Here is an 18,792-nt window from a genome sequence, read left to right as displayed (position 1 = left end):
TGTTTGCTTCACATTTTTAAATAGGTGTGCTAAAGGGCGCCCATGTGACCGCTTGCTGGGGAACAGGTTGGATCACCGGAGGTCCCTCCTGTTAATGGGATGGAAATTGGTCATAATTGGTGATTATTGGTTTCTCACCAGGCTGCAGCACGATCCTGATTTCGCCAACGGGAGCGGGCCATTTAGACCAGAAGCCGATCGGCACCTGGTGCACTTCCCAATTTTGGACTTGCCCACGATCTAAACGTCCCACTCGGATTAACAGCTGTTAGATCGCGCCATTGTATCAGATCCTTTAGTAATACAGAAACAGGAGTTAGCTATTCATCCACATAAACCTGTTCTGTCATTCAATTCGATTAGATCATAGCAGAGCTGTTTCTTAGCCCCATTTGAACACCATTGAACTCTACGCTCTAATGTGTGGACAACAAAAAACTAGCAATTTCAGTTTCAAAATTTTCAAACTGGCCAAGCCGCGAAACTGGGTTAGTGTTCCAGATTTCCACTATTCTTTGTGTGAAGAGGTTTTCCCGGAACTCATCTTCGAATGACTGTGCTCTGATTTTAAGGTTTTGCCTTCTTGTTGTGGACTGTTCCACCAGAGGATATGATTTCTCCTTATCTATTCTATCAAATCCTTTAATTACCATAAACAGCTCAATTAAAGCATTCCATAATCTTGCACACACAAGGGAATATAAGCCTTTTCATCTCCTTTACTTCCTATCCAAAGGCAATACACCCTAGGTAATTATTTGCTGCACAATGGTCTTTTTTATTATGGTTAGGGTCAGGAGGCAGGCCCCAACTCCACCCCAGCCAGAACGAGGGTCATACCCTGTGCTCCTGGCATTTATCTGATTCACATGCTAGCCATCTAGCCAACTGACCTAATTGCAGCACAATCCCGACTTCCGCACCCCACTCACTGCCCACCCCCCCCCCCCCCCCCCATCCATCCCTCCCCTCCACCCCACTCTCCAACCTTGTTTATGGGTTAACATTTAGTTCCATGCTCTTACCATGGACAACAGCTGATTTGTTTGTTAAACTTTCCCAGCCGCAGGAAGGATGCATTATGATGGCCAACTACGATACCAGGAGGAGAAAAGAACAAAAAGTGCTTACTAAAATAAGGCAAATGAAGTCATGTGCTGTGTCAACAGAGGCAATGCCTTCGCACAAAGCATGGAATGCATCTACTGCGCACTTTCCCTTTATCATCCCATTCCATACGTAGGAACTGCAGGGTCTGCAAATGCAAAAAAAGCTGGAATGACATTGAAACGTTTTTGTTCTTTTTCATCCACAGGGTGAACTTGGAAGAGGTGGTACACCAGGCTTGCGTGGCAATATGGGAAATAATGTGAGATTAGCTTCTGTATTCAACCAGCTACACTGACCGCACACCAACCCCTTTATTTTATTCCACACTAATCCATATTTATACTTTTAAATGCTGTGTAATCTTTCAAATGCTGCTTTTGTTCTGAGTTAAACACTAGAAGCATTATTCCTTGTGGAATAATGAGACTAATGAGCATTGTCTCTGAGAAGTTTGTCTATGTTGGCCCCAGTGCTCTTTCCAATTGCCAGTTCTTGATTCCGATAAGAGATTCATAAATAGATTAAACGATGTGACACATTGGAGTGTCTGTGATTTTGGTTGTCTGGAGATAGAACATAGAACGATACAGCGCAGCACAGGCCCTTCGGCCCACGATGTTGCACCGACATGGGAAGTCAAAAAACAAAAGCCATCTAACCTACACTATGCCATTATCATCCATATGCTTATCCAATAAACTTTTAAATGCCCTCAATGTTGGCGAGTTCACTACTGTTGCAGGTAGGGCATTCCACAGCCTCACCACTCTGCGTAAAGAACCTACCTCTGACCTCTGTCCTATATCTATTACCCCTCAGTTTAAGGCTATGTCCCCTCGTGCTAGCCATTTCCATCCGCGGGAGAAGGCTCTCACAGTCCACCCTATCTAACCCCCTGATCATTTTGTATGCCTCTATTAAGTCTCCTCTTAACCTTCTTCTCTCTAACGAAAACAACCTCAAGTCCATCAGCCTTTCCTCATAAGATTTTCCCTCCATACCAGGCAACATCCTGGTAAATCTCCTCTGCACCCGCTCCAAAGCTTCCACGTCCTTCCTATAATGCGGTGACCAGAACTGTACGCAATACTCCAAATGCGGCCGTACCAGAGTTTTCTTCAGACTCCACACACAACTTCCCATCCCTGTCCTTGACTGGTCCTACTCTTACCCTAGTCATTCGCTTATTCCTGACATACCTATAGAAAGCTTTTGGGTTTTCCTTGATCCTACCTGCCAAATACTTCTCATATCCCCATCTTGCTCGTCTTAGCTCTCTCTTTAGATCCTTCCTCGCTACCTTGTAACTATCAAGCGCCCCAACTGAAACTTCACTCCTCATCTTCACATAGGCCTCCTTCTTCCTCTTAACAAGAGATTCCACTTCTTTGGTAAACCACGGTTCCCTCGCTCGGCGCCTTCCTCCCTGCCTGACCGGTGCGTACTTATCAAGAACACGCAGTAGCTGTTCCTTAAACAAGCTCCACATATCCAGTGTGCCCAACACTTGCAGCCTACGTCTCCAACCTATCCCCCCCAAGTCATGTCTAATGGCATCATAATTGCCCTTCCCCCAGCTATAACTCTTGCGCTGTGGTGTATACTTATCCCTTTCCATCACTAACGTAAACGTCACCGAATTGTGGTCACTGTCCCCAAAGTACTCACCTACCTCCAAATCTAACACCTGGCCTGGTTCATTACCCAAAACCAAATCCAATGTGGCCTCTCCTCTTGTTGGCCTGTCAACATATTGTGTCAGGAAACCCTCCTGCACGCATTGTACAAAAAACGACCCATCTAATGTACTCGAACTATATCTTTTCCAGTCAATATTTGGAAAGTTAAAGTCTCCCATAATAACTACCCTGTTACTTTCGCTCTTATCCAGAATCATCTTCGCCATCCTTTCCTCTACATCCCTAGAACTATTTGGAGGCCAATAGAAAACTCCCAACAGGGTGACCTCTCCTTTCCTGTTTCTAACCTCAGCCCATACTACCTCGGAAGAAGAGTCCCCGTCTAGCATCCTCTCCGCCACCGTAATACTGTTTTTGACGAGCAGCGCCACACCTCCCCCTCTTTTGCCTCCTTCTCTGAGCTTACTAAAACACCTAAACCCCGGAACCTGCAACAACCATTCCTGTCCCTGCTCTATCCATGTCTCCGAAATGGCCACAACATCAAAGTCCCAGGTACCAACCCATGCTGCCAGTTCCCCTACCTTATTTTGTATACTCCTGGCATTGAAGTAGACACACTTCAAACCACCTACCTGAACACTGGCCCCCTCTTGCGAAGTCAATTCTGTGCTCCTGACCTCTATACTCTCAATCTCTCGTACCCTAAAACTACAATCCAGGTTCCCATGCCCCTGCTGTATTAGTTTAAACCCCCCCAAAGAGCACTAACAAATCTCCCCCCCAGGATATTTGTGCCCCTCAGGTTCAGATGTAGACCATCCTGTCTGTAGAGGTCCCACCTTCCCCAGAAAGAGCCCCAGTTATCCAGAAATCGGAATCCCTCCCGCCTGCACCACCCCTGTAGCCACGTGTTTAATTGCTCTCTCTCCCTATTCCTCATCTCATTATCACGTGGCACGGACAACAACCCAGAGATAACAACTCTGTTTGTTCTTGTTCTGAGCTGCCATCCTAGCTCCCTGAAAGCCTGCCTGACATCCTTGTCCCCTTTCCTACCTATGTCGTTAGTGCCAATGTGGACCACGACTTGGGGCTGCTCCCCCTCCCCTTAAGGACCCGGAAAACACGATCCGAGACATCACGTACCCTTGCACCTGGGAGGCAATATACCAAACGTGAGTCTCTCTCGCTCCCACAAAATCTCCTATCTGTGCCCCTGACTATCGAGTCCCCAATTACTAATGCTCTGCTCCTCTGCCCCCTTCCCTTCTGAGCAACAGGGACAGACTCCGTGCCAGAGGCCCGTACCCCATGGCTTACCCCTGGTAAGTCCCCCCACCCCACAAGTATCCAAAGCGGTATACTTGTTACTCAGGGGAACGAACGCAGGGGATCCCTGCACTGACTGCTTCTTCCCAGTCCCTCTTACAGTTACCCATCTATCTCCAATCTTTGGTGTAACTAATTCCCTGAAGCTGCTATCTATGCTGCCTCCCGAATGATCCAAAGTTCATCCAACTCCAGCTCCAGTTCCCTAACTCGGTCTTGGAGGAGCTGGAGATGGCTGCACTTACTGCAGGTAAAATCAGCAGGGACACTAACGGCATGCCTCACCTCAAACATCCTGCAGGAGGAACATTGCACACCCTTCCCTGCCATCCCTCTAACCTCCAACCAAGATCTAGTTAATAAATAAAAAAATAAAAAATAAAAAAATATAATAATAATATGGCACTTACCTCACACCAATGGGTCTTATTATTAGGTTAGAGGAGGAGGGTGGGTGGGAGACACTACACGTGTAGTGTCTCGGGTTTCCTCTCCACCAGAATTTATTGGTTAGGGGGGGCGGGGGGGGGGGGGGGGGGGGCCTTCCCAGAAGTCCGCGGGTCGAACTTCCGGTTCCCGCCTTATATTAAAAAAATATATAACAAAATAAAACAGAAAAAGAAGAACAGAAACGGGACCAGGTAAGTGTTTTTAAAGTAAAAACTTACTTCCCAGAAGCCCCTTGCGCACCGCTCCCGCCGAAATCCAAAGGCCTGCTCCTGCAAAGGTAAGTGCTTTTAAAGTAAAAACTTACCTCCCAGAAGTCCCTTGCGCACCGCTCCCGCCAAAATCCAAAGACCTGCTCCTGCAAAGGTAAGTGCTTTTAAAGTAAAAACTTACCTCCCAGAAGTCCCTTGCGCACTGCTCCCGCCGAAATCCAAAGGCCTGCTCCTGCAAAGGTAAGTGCTTTTAAAGTAAAAACTTACCTCCCAGAAGTCCCTTGCGCACCGCTCCCGCCGAAATCCAATGGCCTGCTCCTGCAAAGGTAAGGGTTTTTAAAGTAAAAACTTACCTCCCAGAAGTCCCTTGCGCAACGCTCCCGCCGAAATCCAATGGCCTGCTCCTGCAAAGGTAAGGGCTTTTAAAGTAAAAACTTACCTCCCAGAAGTCCCTTGCGCACCGCTCCCGCCGAAATCCAAAGGCCTGCTCCTGCAAAGATAAGTGCTTTTAAAGTAAAAACCTACCTCCCAGAAGTCCCTTGCGCACCGCTCCCGCCGAAATCCAAAGGCTTGCTCCTGCAAAGGTAAGTGATTTTAAAGTAAAAACTTACCTCCCAGAAGTCCCTTGCGCACCGCTCCCGCCGAAATCCAAAGGCCTGCTCCTGCAAAGGTAAGTGCTTTTAAAGTAAAAACTTACCTCCCAGAAGTCCCTTGCGCACCGCTCCCGCCGAAATCCAAAGACCTGCTCCTGCAAAGGTAAGTGCTTTTAAAGTAAAAACCTACCTCCCAGAAGGCCCTTGCGCACCGCTCCCGCCGAAATCCAAAGGCCTGCTCCTGCAAAGGTAAGTGCTTTTAAAGTAAAAACATACCTCCCAGAAGCCCCTTGCGCACCGCGCCTGCCAAAATCCAAAAATGGGCTATTCTTTTCTGTGGAATACAGTAGGAGTATATTAAACCTCTGTCCAAGAACTCTGCAACAAGGGCAAGGTGCCCAAACAATTCCTTATTTGTTCTTGAACCTTGAGGTAACCCAGAGACATTTTTGAGTTAATGAGAATCAAAATTGTTCTTTATCTGGAAAACCTCCAAAAACAATAACTGCTCAAATTAGCCTCAAATTGGTGTATGTATTTGTTTGGCGCACTTCCTTACAGGGATTACTTGAAGAGTGATCTTAATTGGCAGGGCAGTGGCAGCAGTAAAACACTATCAGCATGCACCAAACTTCATGCGATTGATGAACCATGCCACTGGTGATTAGTTGGGCTTCAAAAGCTTAATAGAGGCTGGTGCTTGATGGAATAATAGCCTCTCAGTATTGGAGGCAATACAAACACTTCAAATGCTTTTACTTAAAATACGACGACAACCCTTAATGGTGCTACATTATGCAATGGACTTACACATAGTCAATGTTCTTTACAATTGCAAGGTGGTCCTAAATGGCACTTTTTTATAAACATTGGATCTAATGAGGTGAGACTAATAGTGATAAAAAATAGTGAGGATACGTTATGCCTCTGATTTTTGATAAACTGTTATATTGTAGTGTTTTTGTTCTTAAGCCATTTCCAATATATAATTATTTAAACCGTTAGAAATTGATTACTTGCTAAAAACAAATCTGCATTTACTTTCTTCAAGGGGCGAACTGGTCGGAGAGGACTTGTTGGTAAAACGGTGAGTTCATTGCTTATTTTAGTGCAAGAGTTTTTGATAAGGTGCATGAAAAGGTATGAACCATGCCATCCACCCCACAAGCCTGATGTAACCTCCATGCCAACTTATGTCTCTTCACCCACTCCATGGCCCTTTATATGTCAACTTTGTGCCAACCCATGCCTCTTACCACCACGCTTTGCCCTTACAGATAGCATGCTAACTCACCTACTATCCACCATAGGCAGACCTCAGTACCCATGCAGAGATGAGATAAAATAAAGTTCTATCAAATAAAGTTCCAAGTGTCTATTGCAAACTTCACTATACTGAAAAGAAACCTCTAATCCGTAAAAACTCATTTACTATATACTTCGAAACTAAATAAAGCCTTACAACAACAAAAAATTAATTTAAGTGCATAATCCTTCATAAGCATTGAAATTAATGGTCCAATGTCAAAGAGTCCAAAACCACTTGTTGCTGTCAGTCAAACTAGAAATGCCAATTACCCTACTGTGATAATAGATGGTTGTGAAATCAGTCATGCAGCATTAATCTAGCAATAGAAATCCTCAAGCCTATGTCAACAGACAGAGTGAAATAGCAAGCAATGATTTTGTTTAACATTTAAGAAAATGTTTTCAAAGATTTAAAGGGCATAACTTTTAAATGCCTTGACTGCTTGACAGGGCAGGCCCCTTTGACAGGTGCTACTGACAGTTTTGACAATTGTTTTTTAAACAATATTTTCATTGGCATTTTCCAATTTTAACAATTTAACGATTAGACATATAGAACACCTAATATTTACAGAATAAGACATTCCTTATGTGCAATTTTACACATGCCCCCTTTATCGGCCCTCACCCTTTGCTTGCTCCCCCTCCCCTCCCTCCCATGTTGATAGTCGGGTCCATCCTGGCCCCCTCTTTCGCCCTGGTTAGTATAGTTATAATTCTTTCCTCCATATTGTGATTTTTGCTCTTACCCCTGTGGCTTCACGCAAGGGGCTCTCTGCCCCCTCCCCCCCTCACTCTTTTCCTATGTTCCTTCCTGATACTTCCCTGAGTTCCGTCCTTGCCTCCCCCCCCCCCCCCTTGCTCCTCTTTGCTCTGTGCGCTCTTGTCTGCCCTCATCGGCGCCCCCTCCCTCCTTTCTTCCTAATTACTATTGACTTCAAAGAGGCCTTGGAACAGGCTGATGCATAGCTCCCACACTTTGAGGAAGCCGTCGTCCGACCCTCGGATGGTGTACTTGATCTTCTCCAGGTGGAGAAATCCCGACAGGTTTTCCAGCCAGTCTGCAGCCGTGGGTGGTGCTGAGCAGGATTCTCCGGCGTGCGATTAGGGAAGCAAAAGCCAAGGTATCAGCCCTCTTCCCCATATGTAGTTCTGGCTGGTCCGATACCCCGAAGACTGCCACTCTCGGGCATGGCTCCATCCTTATCCACACAACCTTAAACATTGCCTCGAAGAAAGCTACCCAGAGCCTGATAAGTCTGGGGCAGGCCTAGAACATGTCGGCGTGATTGATCGGGACTCCCTGGCACCTATCACATTTATCCTCCATCTCTGGGAAGAACCTGTTCATTTGGGTTCCGGTTAGGTGCGCTCTGTGCACCACTTTAACCGACATGGGACCTGCCTTGCGCAGAAGGAGGTGAAGTTTGCCCTACTTAGTGCTTTGCTCCAGAGCTCCCACTGTATTGCCTTCCCACACTCGTCCTCCCATTTCTGTCTTGCTCCATTTAATGGTGTTCTTGCCCTTTCCAAAAGTCATCCGTAGATGTCCTCACAGTTCCCCTTCTCTCTACTGTCTGCATCCAGCAGTTCCACCAGCAATGTGTCCCTAGGTACCTCGTCACCTCCGTGCGGAGAACGTTTTTGATTTTTAAGTGCCAGAGCTCCTTTCCGTTCCGTAGCTCAAGTCCTAGGGTTGCGAGTCTGTGCCTCATGTAAAAGTCCCTGACCGCTAGCGTCCCGCTGTCCTGTCTCCACTTCTTAAAGGTGGGGCCTTGCATGGCTGTCGGGAATTTGTGGTTACCGCAGATGGGAGCAATGGAGGACATCTCAATTAATCTGAAATGTCTCATTTGGCTCCATGTTCTCAACGTGGCTATCACCACTGGGCTGATTGTGTATTTTGCCGGTGGGGGGGAGAATGGGAGCGCTGCTGTGGCGAGGGCTCAGTGGGTCGTTCTGTTGCAGGAGGACTCCTCCAGCCTCACCCATTCCGTATTTGCTTCTCTTATCCATCCCCTTACTCTCTCGGCTGTGGCTGCCCAGTGGTAGTATTTCAGGTTCGGAAGGGCCAGGCCGCCCATGTTTCTTCTCCTCTGCAGTGCAGTCTTGGGGATTCTTGGGTTCTTCCCCACCCACACAAACACCATAATAAATTTGTCTATCACTTGGAACAAGGCCTTAGGGATGAAGATCGGTATGGATCTGAACAGGAAAAGGAATCTTGGCAGTACGTTCATCTTGATCGTCTGCACCCTCCCTGCCAGGACTGGTCAGATTCCACTTGTGGATCTGTGTCCAATCATGGGCTATCTGCATCCCCAGGTCGCGGAATTTGCTTTGCTTCTCTCTACCTTTAGGAACTCCGCAAAGTCGGAGAGCCAGTCTGAGGCTCTGGGTGGTGCTGCCGGCTTCCATCCAAGCAGAAGTCTCTGCCGGGCAATCAGGGAGGCGAAGGCCAGGGCATTGGTCCCTCTTCCCATAAAGTGCTCTCGATGCTCCGATATCCCAAAGACCGTCACTGAGGGTCATGACTCCATCTATACCCCTGGAGAAAGTCATTTGCGTCCTCTGACAAGTCAAAATAGCGTACTACCCTGGACATGGCCTCACAGAAGGAGGTCCAGAACCCGATTTGGGCAAGACCGGAACATGTGGTGTGGGTGACTGCCCTCCCCTCCCCCGACACTGCTCGCACTTATCCTCCACCTCTGGGAACAATCTGCTCATGCGAGTCCTGGTTAGGTGCACCCTATGCACCACGTTTAGCTGCATTAAGCTCAGCCCCGCGCATGAGGAGGTGGAGTTGATCCTGTGCAGAGCTTCCATCCAGAGTCCTCCCCCTGTCTCCATGCACACCGCTCCCTCCCATTTTTCTCACATCTCATCTAATGGAGCCCTTACCTCTTCTAATAGTTGTCCGTATATGTCGCCATATTTACCTCTCTCCAGCAGGCCTGGTGCTGGTAGTCTGTCCAGTAGGGTGTGTCTGGGTATCTGGGGGAATGTCGTGGTCCCCTTGCGGAGGAAGTCATCTTCTTCTTTCCATCCATCTTCACCTGTGACCTGTTGTAACCAGCATTCTATCATTCTCCCTCTCCCCTTCCCCCTCCTATCCCCCATCCTCCCCTAGCCCTTCTACTGTTGCTGTACCACCTTCTCTTTCCCTGCTCCCCCCTTGACCCCCCTCCATACCTAACACCCCCCACTGTTCCCTTGCCTCTCGCCCCCTGTCCCTCCTGGTTTGTTGCTCGACCGTTCCCCCCCTGAGAGGTACGTCACATTACCCCCCACCACACCTTCCTACTGCCGTGGACCAGCATGTTCGCTAGTGCATCGGCTTTCCCCCAGAACCGGGTTCTGTTGTAACCTCTCCATCTGATTCCACCCCCACCCCGCGCACAAGAACTGTTACCCCCAACCTCCCCCCCCGGAGCTCATTATTTCGGACAAAGTCACTTGCGTCCACTGACAAGTCAAAGTAGTGTTCTGTGCTCCAGTATGTGATCCATAGTCTGGCCACTTGCAGCATACCAGACTGCACCTTACTCTTAAACAGCGCAGTTTTGGCCCAGTTGAAGTCTGCCTGCCGTTTTGTCAGGTCCTCTCCAACGCCCAGGCACAAGCGGATGGTGTGTCCTTCCCACCTGACGACCATGTGTTTCACCCACCTCAGGATTCATTCTTTATCCTGGAATCTGTGGAGCCTCACTATCATTGTCCATGGTGGTTCCCCGGTCTCTGTTGAAGTGACCTGTGTGCCTGGTCTACCTCCGGGGGCTTGGTGCAGCCCTCTGCCGCTGCCAGCTTTCCGAGCATCAATACCACGACCTCTGTCGGGTTCCTCCCCTCCGTGCCCTTTGGGGGGGGGTTTTACCGGTGGGACCTGTTTTCTTGGTCATCAACCTTTCCCTTCAGTGCCTTCTGGGTCATGACCTACCTTGCCACCTCCACTTTGAGCGAGGAGATCCACTCTCCCTGGTCCATGGCTGCCTTTTTAGGTCCTGCAACGTTGCCTTTTTGGCCCCCAGTCTCCACTCCGTTCTGTCCATTGCCTTCCTTATGGGGGCCAACGAGACCTCTATTGCTGAGCCCACCACCCAAATGAGATCCTCTCTCATCACCTCTCTGTGCTTCTGGAGTTCCGTAGTGATGAACTCCATCAGCTTCTCCATCATCGCCTGGGTTGGCATTGGCGTTCCTGTTGGGTCCGCCATGCCTGGTTCTGTGTCGCCATGCGGGTCTTCCTGTTCAGGGGTCCAGGTTTTCCTCTCCCTGCTCTTACTATTTTTATGGCCTGATTTCTCACTGGCATCCTGGTTCATTAAGCGGTTAATGGGGGTTAAGCTGGGGAACGTTTTGCACTTTTGGTGCCCATTTGGCGGGGTTAGAAGGTCTAATCAGAAGTTCCTAGGAGAGAGCCACCTTCCATGTGACCACTCAGCTCATGGCCGCCACCGGAAGTGCTACATAATGATATTTTAACAGTGCTGTTTAGATATTTACTAATTTTGCATGCAAAGCTGTTGTTAATCAGTTAAGGATAACATGGCAGAATCGAGTTGTTTGAAGTAGGTTAGTGCAATAATTGCTCTTAATTTCAATTCCCGATGTAACAGTGAGATGACACTGTACAGGATGCTCCTACATGTGTCCCTCTTCCAGTGCAGGAAGGTCATGGGATCCACCCTCCAACGACTGTCGCCAGCGCGGTTTCAACTCAACATTCATTCAAAATCAATCAATACTGTTGACAAAAAGCATATTCATGCCACTGTGCAGGAAGTTGTTCAATCGCATTCAAAACAATGTTTCATTCTTTCATTAATATTCAAATCTTACTCCTACAGGGTGTCAGAGGGCCATCTGGCTACACGGGATCCATTGGACCTTCTGGACTCCATGGTCAACAGGTGAATCGCAGTATTTCTGATAGGGTGCTACTGCGTACCCTGGTAACTTTGTTTGGTTTGATTTTGTATGAACTGAGCAAATCGTTTACGGTTACAAATCTATGAGAGGGGTTCTTTCAGCTAATGAAGATTAGTGAGAGTCGGTCATGAACCAGTTCTTGCACAGTTGAGTCCTATTTTATTTTGTTTGTTGGCATGCGGCTTGCTGTAAGCCCATTGGTTAATTATGGGATGGCATCTAGAAGACGCATGGCTAGAAGAATTTCAAATTTCGACGTTTAAAGAACTTTATTAGTTTCTCTAGCAAACTGAAAGAATCTTAAAATCTACCTTGGCCTCCCTGCCCCCCCCCCCCCCCCCCGGGCGCTGATTCAAATGATTAATAAAATGGTACACTCAAACAGAGCACCAACGAAATAAGATTGTGTTCAATGAGCCGCACCCTCATTACTCATCTATTAATAACCCCTTACAATCGGAACTCTTTTCTAACATTCAAAGCCACACCTCGCCTGCATGTTTAGCAATGCTACACACCTCGCATCGCTATTTCACAGCTGGCACACACTCCCAGCTTCCTCACAGAGATTCACATGGGCCAGCTGCTCCCTGAACACCCTGACGGATATTTCCACCTGCTGAGAGCCATTCCTTCCTCACCTCCGCCTGCCTCTTCTCGGATCTTTCCCTGGTCTGCGATCTCTCTGCGTATTCTCCCAGTCATGCTGTGATCCAAAGGATGCTCTGCTACTGCAACTGGTTAATGCAGAAGCCTTGATCTGAGTGCAAAGCCCTTCAGCACTCCTGCTATTTCACATCACTTATTGAAAGCTGTAGTAAGTCCAAAGAACTCTAGAAACTTCCACAATCACAGCAGCAGCATTTCGTCGTCAATCAGCAATTAAGCTGAAGGCAGTTGATGATTCCTTTAACTAACCCTGGTGGGGATTCCTTCCTAGAATAGAATAGAATTCCTCCAGTGCAGAGGGAGGCCATTCAGCCTATTGGGTTTGCACTGACTTTCTGAAAGGGCACCCTCCCTTCTCTCCCCTATCCCCATAACCCCACCTGACCTGCACATCTGTGGATACTGAGGGGCAATTTATTATGGCCAATCCACCTAACCTGCGCATCTTTGGACTGTGGGAGGAAACCAGAGCACCCGGAGGAAACCCACGCAGACATGGGGAGAACGTGCAAACTCCACACAGACACTCACCCAAGACTGGAATTGAACCCGGATGCTTGGCGTTGTGGGGCAGCAGTGCTGGTCACTGTGCCACCGTGCCACCCCTGCTGCATTTTCAACTGAGTGTGATTAAGTAAGGGCATGAGCTGGACCACTGATCTTCAAAATCCAGCATCAGATCAGCTATATATGGTGCTACAATCTGTCCACTCTACATACATGCATGTGCTAATGTCCTGAACAATATTTTATCCAGTTCAACTTGCATTATAACTGTGCATGTGCACACTGCCATTTTGGACCTATACGGACAGGCACAATGCTCAAAAAATGGATCTGATTTGTGCTCCTCTATAGCCTCTCCAAGGTCTTGATATCCTTCCTAAAGTGCAATGCCAAGAATTGGTCACAAAACTCCAGCCGAGGACTAATCAATGATTTATAAAGATTTAGCATAACCTCCTCACTTTTGTACTCTGTAGACTGGATTTTAACCTTTGCGATGTGAGGCAGGAGACTGATTTTTAATCAGGTTTGGGAACCAGACATGGGGTAACCTCTGGGTCCTGGCCTTGCACAGTATGCTCGAAATGAATGGCCATTGCAAATGTTAATGCTTCAGCTAATTAAAGACCAGCTCAGCGGATCACCATCAATCAGGGACATGATTAGACTCCTGATGCTGCCCCGCCAATGGGAAGGCCTCCAGCTCTCCAAGATCAGCAGCCCCACTGGCTGGGTCATTATGGGTCTGGGTGGGGTAATTTGCACGATCCATTCCTTGCCTTGAGCTGACTATGTTGATAGGATGTGGTCAACATGGGCTTCTTGCATTACTGACTGGAAAGGCCCCCGGAATGAAATATAATTAACCTCAGTTGGCTGCTCTGTGTGGCTCAGGATCAGGATTGTGGCAGCGAAACAGCACAGAGGGGGCAGCGCGGTGGCGCAGTGGTGTCACTGCAGTCTCATGGCGCCAAGGTCCCAGGTTCGATTCTGGGTCACTGTCCGTGTGGAGTTTGCACATTCTCCCCGTGTTTGCGTGGGTTTCGCCCCCACAACCCAAAGATGTGCAGGGTAGGTGGATTGGCCACGCTAAATTGCCCCTTAATTGGAAAAAATGAATTGGGTACTCTAAATTTAAAAAAAAGAAACCCACGTCCGGCAGAAACAGTCACTCGTTTGAATTTTGACTGCGACATTCTCTTAACTGGCCTGGAGACAGGTTCCCTGTCTAATTAAGGGTGAAGGAGCATCTTGAATCTGGATGGCCAATCAAAAGCCTTCCAGCATGAGAGGGGCAGCAGTCTGAAGTGAACAGTACGTGACCGAGAACGGCCTTCAAAGTACCCTTGACAATTAAAAAAATATATACAAGTTAACAACAGAGAAGGCAGCCAGGATACCATTATAGATGGGGCAGAAAGTTTGGATGGGTGGGATGGGGGGGGGGGGGGTGGGCACATGGTGGTATCCCTTTATCGGTTGGCCTTTGGCTGTAGCTGCACCCAGGTAGAGAAGGAGCGCCACTCGACCTGCTTGGAGCAATGGAACCTTGACCTACACTAGGTGTTCACCTCCAGGCAGTTGAATTTCTCTGTACACGCCGGCACACACTCCATCCAATTCCCTCCACATTGGGAAACTGGAGGCCGGCTAGAAAATCCCTGTCAGCCTCTATTACCTACCCACATCAAAGCTCTTGACAAAATTAATTGGCTGCCTGCCTCATTGGGATGGGCAGCCCTGTCACCCCTGAGCGGCACGGTGGCACAGTGATTAGCATTGCTGCCTCACAGCGCCAGGGACCCAGGTTCAATTCCCTCCTTGTGTCACTGTCTGTGTGGAGTTTGTACATTCTCCCCGTGCCTACGTGGGTTTCCTCCCACAGTCCAAAGATGTGCAGATTAGGTGGATTGGCCATGATAAATTACCCCTTAGTGTTCAAAAGGTTAGGTGGGGTTATGGGTTACGGGGATAGGGTGGTTGTAGGCCCAGGTAGGGTGTTCTTTCAGAGGATCTGTGCAGAGGGCCGAATGGCCTCTTTCTGCACTGTAATGTAGTGATTCTATCCCTGATCCTGTCTTGGCCAAAGTGGCCAATACTGGGAATGGAGTTGGGAAACGGCCACACTGGCCCATGCAGTCTGCCTTTGTTCCTGACCTCGGCCGGGCCTGAAAATGCTATCCTCTGCCTCTGTTTATAAAGTTGATGCTTCCATATGTTATTTTTAATAGCTCCATGAACTTAGTCCTGCCACCTTCAGAGATCTATCTCTCCGTACCTGCATCCCATTTACAATTGTACCATTTAGTTTATAATGCTGCAAATTAAGACAAGTTGATCCTGATCAAATCTGGGCAACACCCATAAAAATGACAACAGTACCCAAATTGGCAGGGAACGTTTTCATCGCAGCTTCCATTCATTAACTCATTGTTAATTCTGATCTTGATATTAATGAATTTCAGTCAGTAATTTTTCTTTTGAGTTAGGAATACAGTGGGAGGTAATTTTAATTTTTAACGATAATAGAGAACATTGGATGTGAGAGAAATCAGGAGAGTGAAGGTTTGACATTGTCTATTTTCGAATATTGTCAAAAGTTAAAGTTGCCCCACCTTTGAGCCATTGCCTACAAGTTGGATTTTGACTGCATTTCTAATATGAAATCATTCCCCCCCCCATATTTTGCAGGGTTCTCCAGGAATTGTTGGATTGAAAGGAATGAAAGGAGAGCGAGGATTACCAGGGATTCCGGTTAGTAAGAGCTTTAATGTGTCAACATTTAACTGTGATGTGGAAACATTGGACTGGGGTGGGCACAGTAAGAAGTCTTACAACGCCAGGTTAAAGTCCAAAGGTTTATTTGGAATCACGAGCTTTCGGAGCGTAGCTCCTTCATCAGGTGAGTGAAGAGGTAGGTTACACAAACACAGCATATGTAGACAAAGCCAATGATGCAAGGTGATACATTGAATGCGAGTCTTTGCAGGTAATTAAGTTTTTACACGTATAGACGGTGCGACTGGAGAGAGGGATAATCACAGGTTAAAGAGGTGTGAATTGTCTCAAGCCAGGACAGTTAGTAGGATTTTGCAAGCCCAGGCCAGATGGTGGGGGTAATGTAGTGAGACATGAATCCAAGGTCCCAGTTGAGGCCAGACTCTGCGTGCAGAATTTAGCTATCAGTTTCTGCTCGACGATTCTGTGTTGTCGTGTGTCCTGAAGAACGCTTACCAAAGATCAGAGGCTGAATGCCTTTGACTGCTGAAGTGTTCCCTGACTGGAAGGAACATCCCTGCCTGGTGAGTGTCGCGTGATGTCCGTTTATCCATTGTCGCAGTGTCTGCATGGTTTTGCCAATGTACCATGCCTCGGAACATCCTTTCCTGCAGCGTATGAGGTAGACAACATTTAACGGAACCATCCCATGGCTCTAGACTCGCAGTGGCACTTCATGAAGGTTCAGGACTAGTGCTAGCTGCGGGATAGCTGGGAATGACAGGATGGGTGACTTACTGAAGACTTGTTGCCAGCAAGAGTTGGCGAGGAATTTCCTTAGTTTTTCCTTGACTAGTTCCAGATTTTTCTTTCCTTCTCTGAGATTGCATGACTGAGAGTGAGTGCAAATCTGCATTCTGCTGAATGAGGAGCTAAATGATCAGCTGTAGAAAGGAAAGAAGGAACAAACTTCATTCATTGTCTCAGGACATCGCAAAGCACTTTCCAACCACATGTCCAAGATGGCGCCGGAGCGAGGCAACTTCTTGCAAGCTGTGCCCAGCATACCCTCTAATTCTATCTTTTACTCTCGTTCTATGCTTATATTCTGCACTCCTTCCTTCCCTATGTACGGTATGCATTGTTTGTACAGCATGCAAGAAACAATACTTTTCACTGTATACCAATACATAAGAACATAAGAACATAAGAACTAGGAGCAGGAGTAGGCCATCTGGCCCCTCGGGCCTGCTCCACCATTCAATGAGATCATGGCTGATCTTTTGTGGACTCAGCTCCACTTTCCAGCCCGAACACCATAACCCTTAATCCCTTTATTCTTCAAAAAACTATCTATCTTTATCTTAAAAACATTTAATGAAGGAGCCTCTACTGCTTCACTGGGCAAGGAATTCCATAGATTCACAACCCTTTGGGTGAAGAAGTTCCTCCTAAACTCAGTTCTAAATCTACTTCCCCTTATTTTGAGGCTATGCCCCCTAGTTCTGCTTTCACCCGCCAGTGGAAACAATCTGCCCGCATCTATCCTATCTATTCCCTACATAATCTTATATGTTTCTATAAGATCCCCCCTCATCCTTCTAAATTCCAACAAGTGCAGTCCCAGTCTACTCAACTTCTCCTTGTAATCCAACCCCTTCAGCTCTGGGATTAACCTAGTGAATCTCCTCTGCACACCCTCCAGTGCCAGTACGTCCTTTCTCAAGTAAGGAGACCAAAGCTGAACACAATACCCCAGGTGTGGCCTCACTAACACCTTATACAATTGCAGCAGAACCTCCCTAGTCTTAAACTCCATCCCTCTAGCAATGAAGGACAAAATTCCATTTGCCTTCTTAATCACCTGTTGCACCTGAAAACCAACTTTTTGCGACTCATGCACTAGCACACCCAGGTCTCTCTGCACAGCAGCATGTTTTAATATTTTATCATTTAAATAATCCCTTTTGCTGTTATTCCTACCAAAATGGATAACCTCACATTTGTCAACATTGTATTCCATCTGCCAGACCCTAGCCCATTCACTTAGCCTATCCAAATCCCTCTGCAGACTTCCAGTATCCTCTGCACTTTTTGCTTTACCACTTATCTTAGTGTCATCTGCAAACTTGGACACATTGCCCTTGGTCCCCAACTCCAAATCATCTATGTAAATTGTGAACAGTTGTGGGCCCAACACTGATCCCTGAGGGACACCACTAGCTACGGATTGCCAACCAGAGAAACACCCATTAATCCCCACTCTTTGCTTTGTATTAATTAACCAATCCTCTATCCTTGCTACTACTTTCCCCTTAATGCCATGCATCTTTATCTTATGCAACAACTTTTTGTGTGGCACCTTGTCAAAGGCTTTCTGGAAATCCAGATATACCACATTCATTGGCTCCCTGTTATCTACCGCCCTGTTAATGTCCTCAAAAAATTCCACTAAATTAGTTAGGCACGACCTACCCTTTATGAACCCATGCTGCATCTGCCCAATGGGACAATTTCCATCCAGATGCCTCGCTATTTCTTCCTTGATGATAGATTCCAGCATCTTCCCTACTACCGAAGTTAAGCTCACTGGCCTATAATTACCCGCTTTCTGCCTACCTCCTTTTTTAAACAGTGGTGTCACGTTTGCTAATTTCCAATCCGCCGGGACCACCCCAGAGTCCAGTGAATTTTGGTAAATTATCACTAGTGCATTTGCAATTTCCCTAGCCATCTCTTTTAGCACTCTGGGATGCATTCCATCAGGTCCAGGAATTTGTCTACCTTTAGCCCCATTAGCTTGCCCATCACTACCTCCTTGGTGATAACAATCCTCTCAAGGTCCTCACCTGTCATAGCCTCATTTCCATCAGTCACTGGCATGTTATTTGTGTCTTCCACTGTGAAGACCGACCCAAAAAACCTGTTCAGTTCCTCAGCCATTTCCTCAAATCCCATTATTAAATATCCCTTCTCATCCTCTAAAGGACCAATATTTACCTTAGCCACTCTTTTTTGTTTTATGTATTTGTAGAAACTTTTACTATCTGTTTTTATATTCTGAGCAAGTTTACTCTCATAATCTATCTTACTCTTCTTTATAGCTTTTTTAGTAGCTTTCTGTTGCCCCCAAAAGATTTCCCAGTCCTCTAGTCTCCCACTGATCTTTGCTACTTTGTATGTTTTTTCCTTCAATTTGATACTCTCCCTTATTGCCTTAGATATCCACAGTCGATTTTCCCTCTTTTTACCGTCCTTCCTTTTTGTTGGTATAAACCTTTGCTGAGCACTGTGAAAAATCACTTGGAAGGTTCTCCACTGTTC

General features: G+C 47.1%; 1 protein-coding gene across 1 annotated transcript in view; it reads left to right on the top strand.

Annotated features, from left to right (window-relative positions):
* The window catches only part of LOC140425489 (collagen alpha-6(VI) chain-like), a 198,060-nt gene that overhangs the window by 113,483 nt on the left and 65,785 nt on the right, over positions 1-18,792 (top strand). Inside the window, exons 22-25 of the mRNA XM_072509810.1 lie at positions 1,316-1,369; positions 6,386-6,421; positions 11,493-11,555; positions 15,442-15,504. Of these exons, the coding sequence (XP_072365911.1) occupies positions 1,316-1,369; positions 6,386-6,421; positions 11,493-11,555; positions 15,442-15,504 (216 nt within the window). The remainder of the gene's footprint in view (positions 1-1,315; positions 1,370-6,385; positions 6,422-11,492; positions 11,556-15,441; positions 15,505-18,792) is intronic.

Source organism: Scyliorhinus torazame, chromosome 6, assembly GCF_047496885.1.
Source record: "Scyliorhinus torazame isolate Kashiwa2021f chromosome 6, sScyTor2.1, whole genome shotgun sequence".
Lineage (NCBI taxonomy): Eukaryota > Metazoa > Chordata > Chondrichthyes > Carcharhiniformes > Scyliorhinidae > Scyliorhinus > Scyliorhinus torazame.
This window is presented reverse-complemented; position numbering and strand designations above follow the sequence as displayed.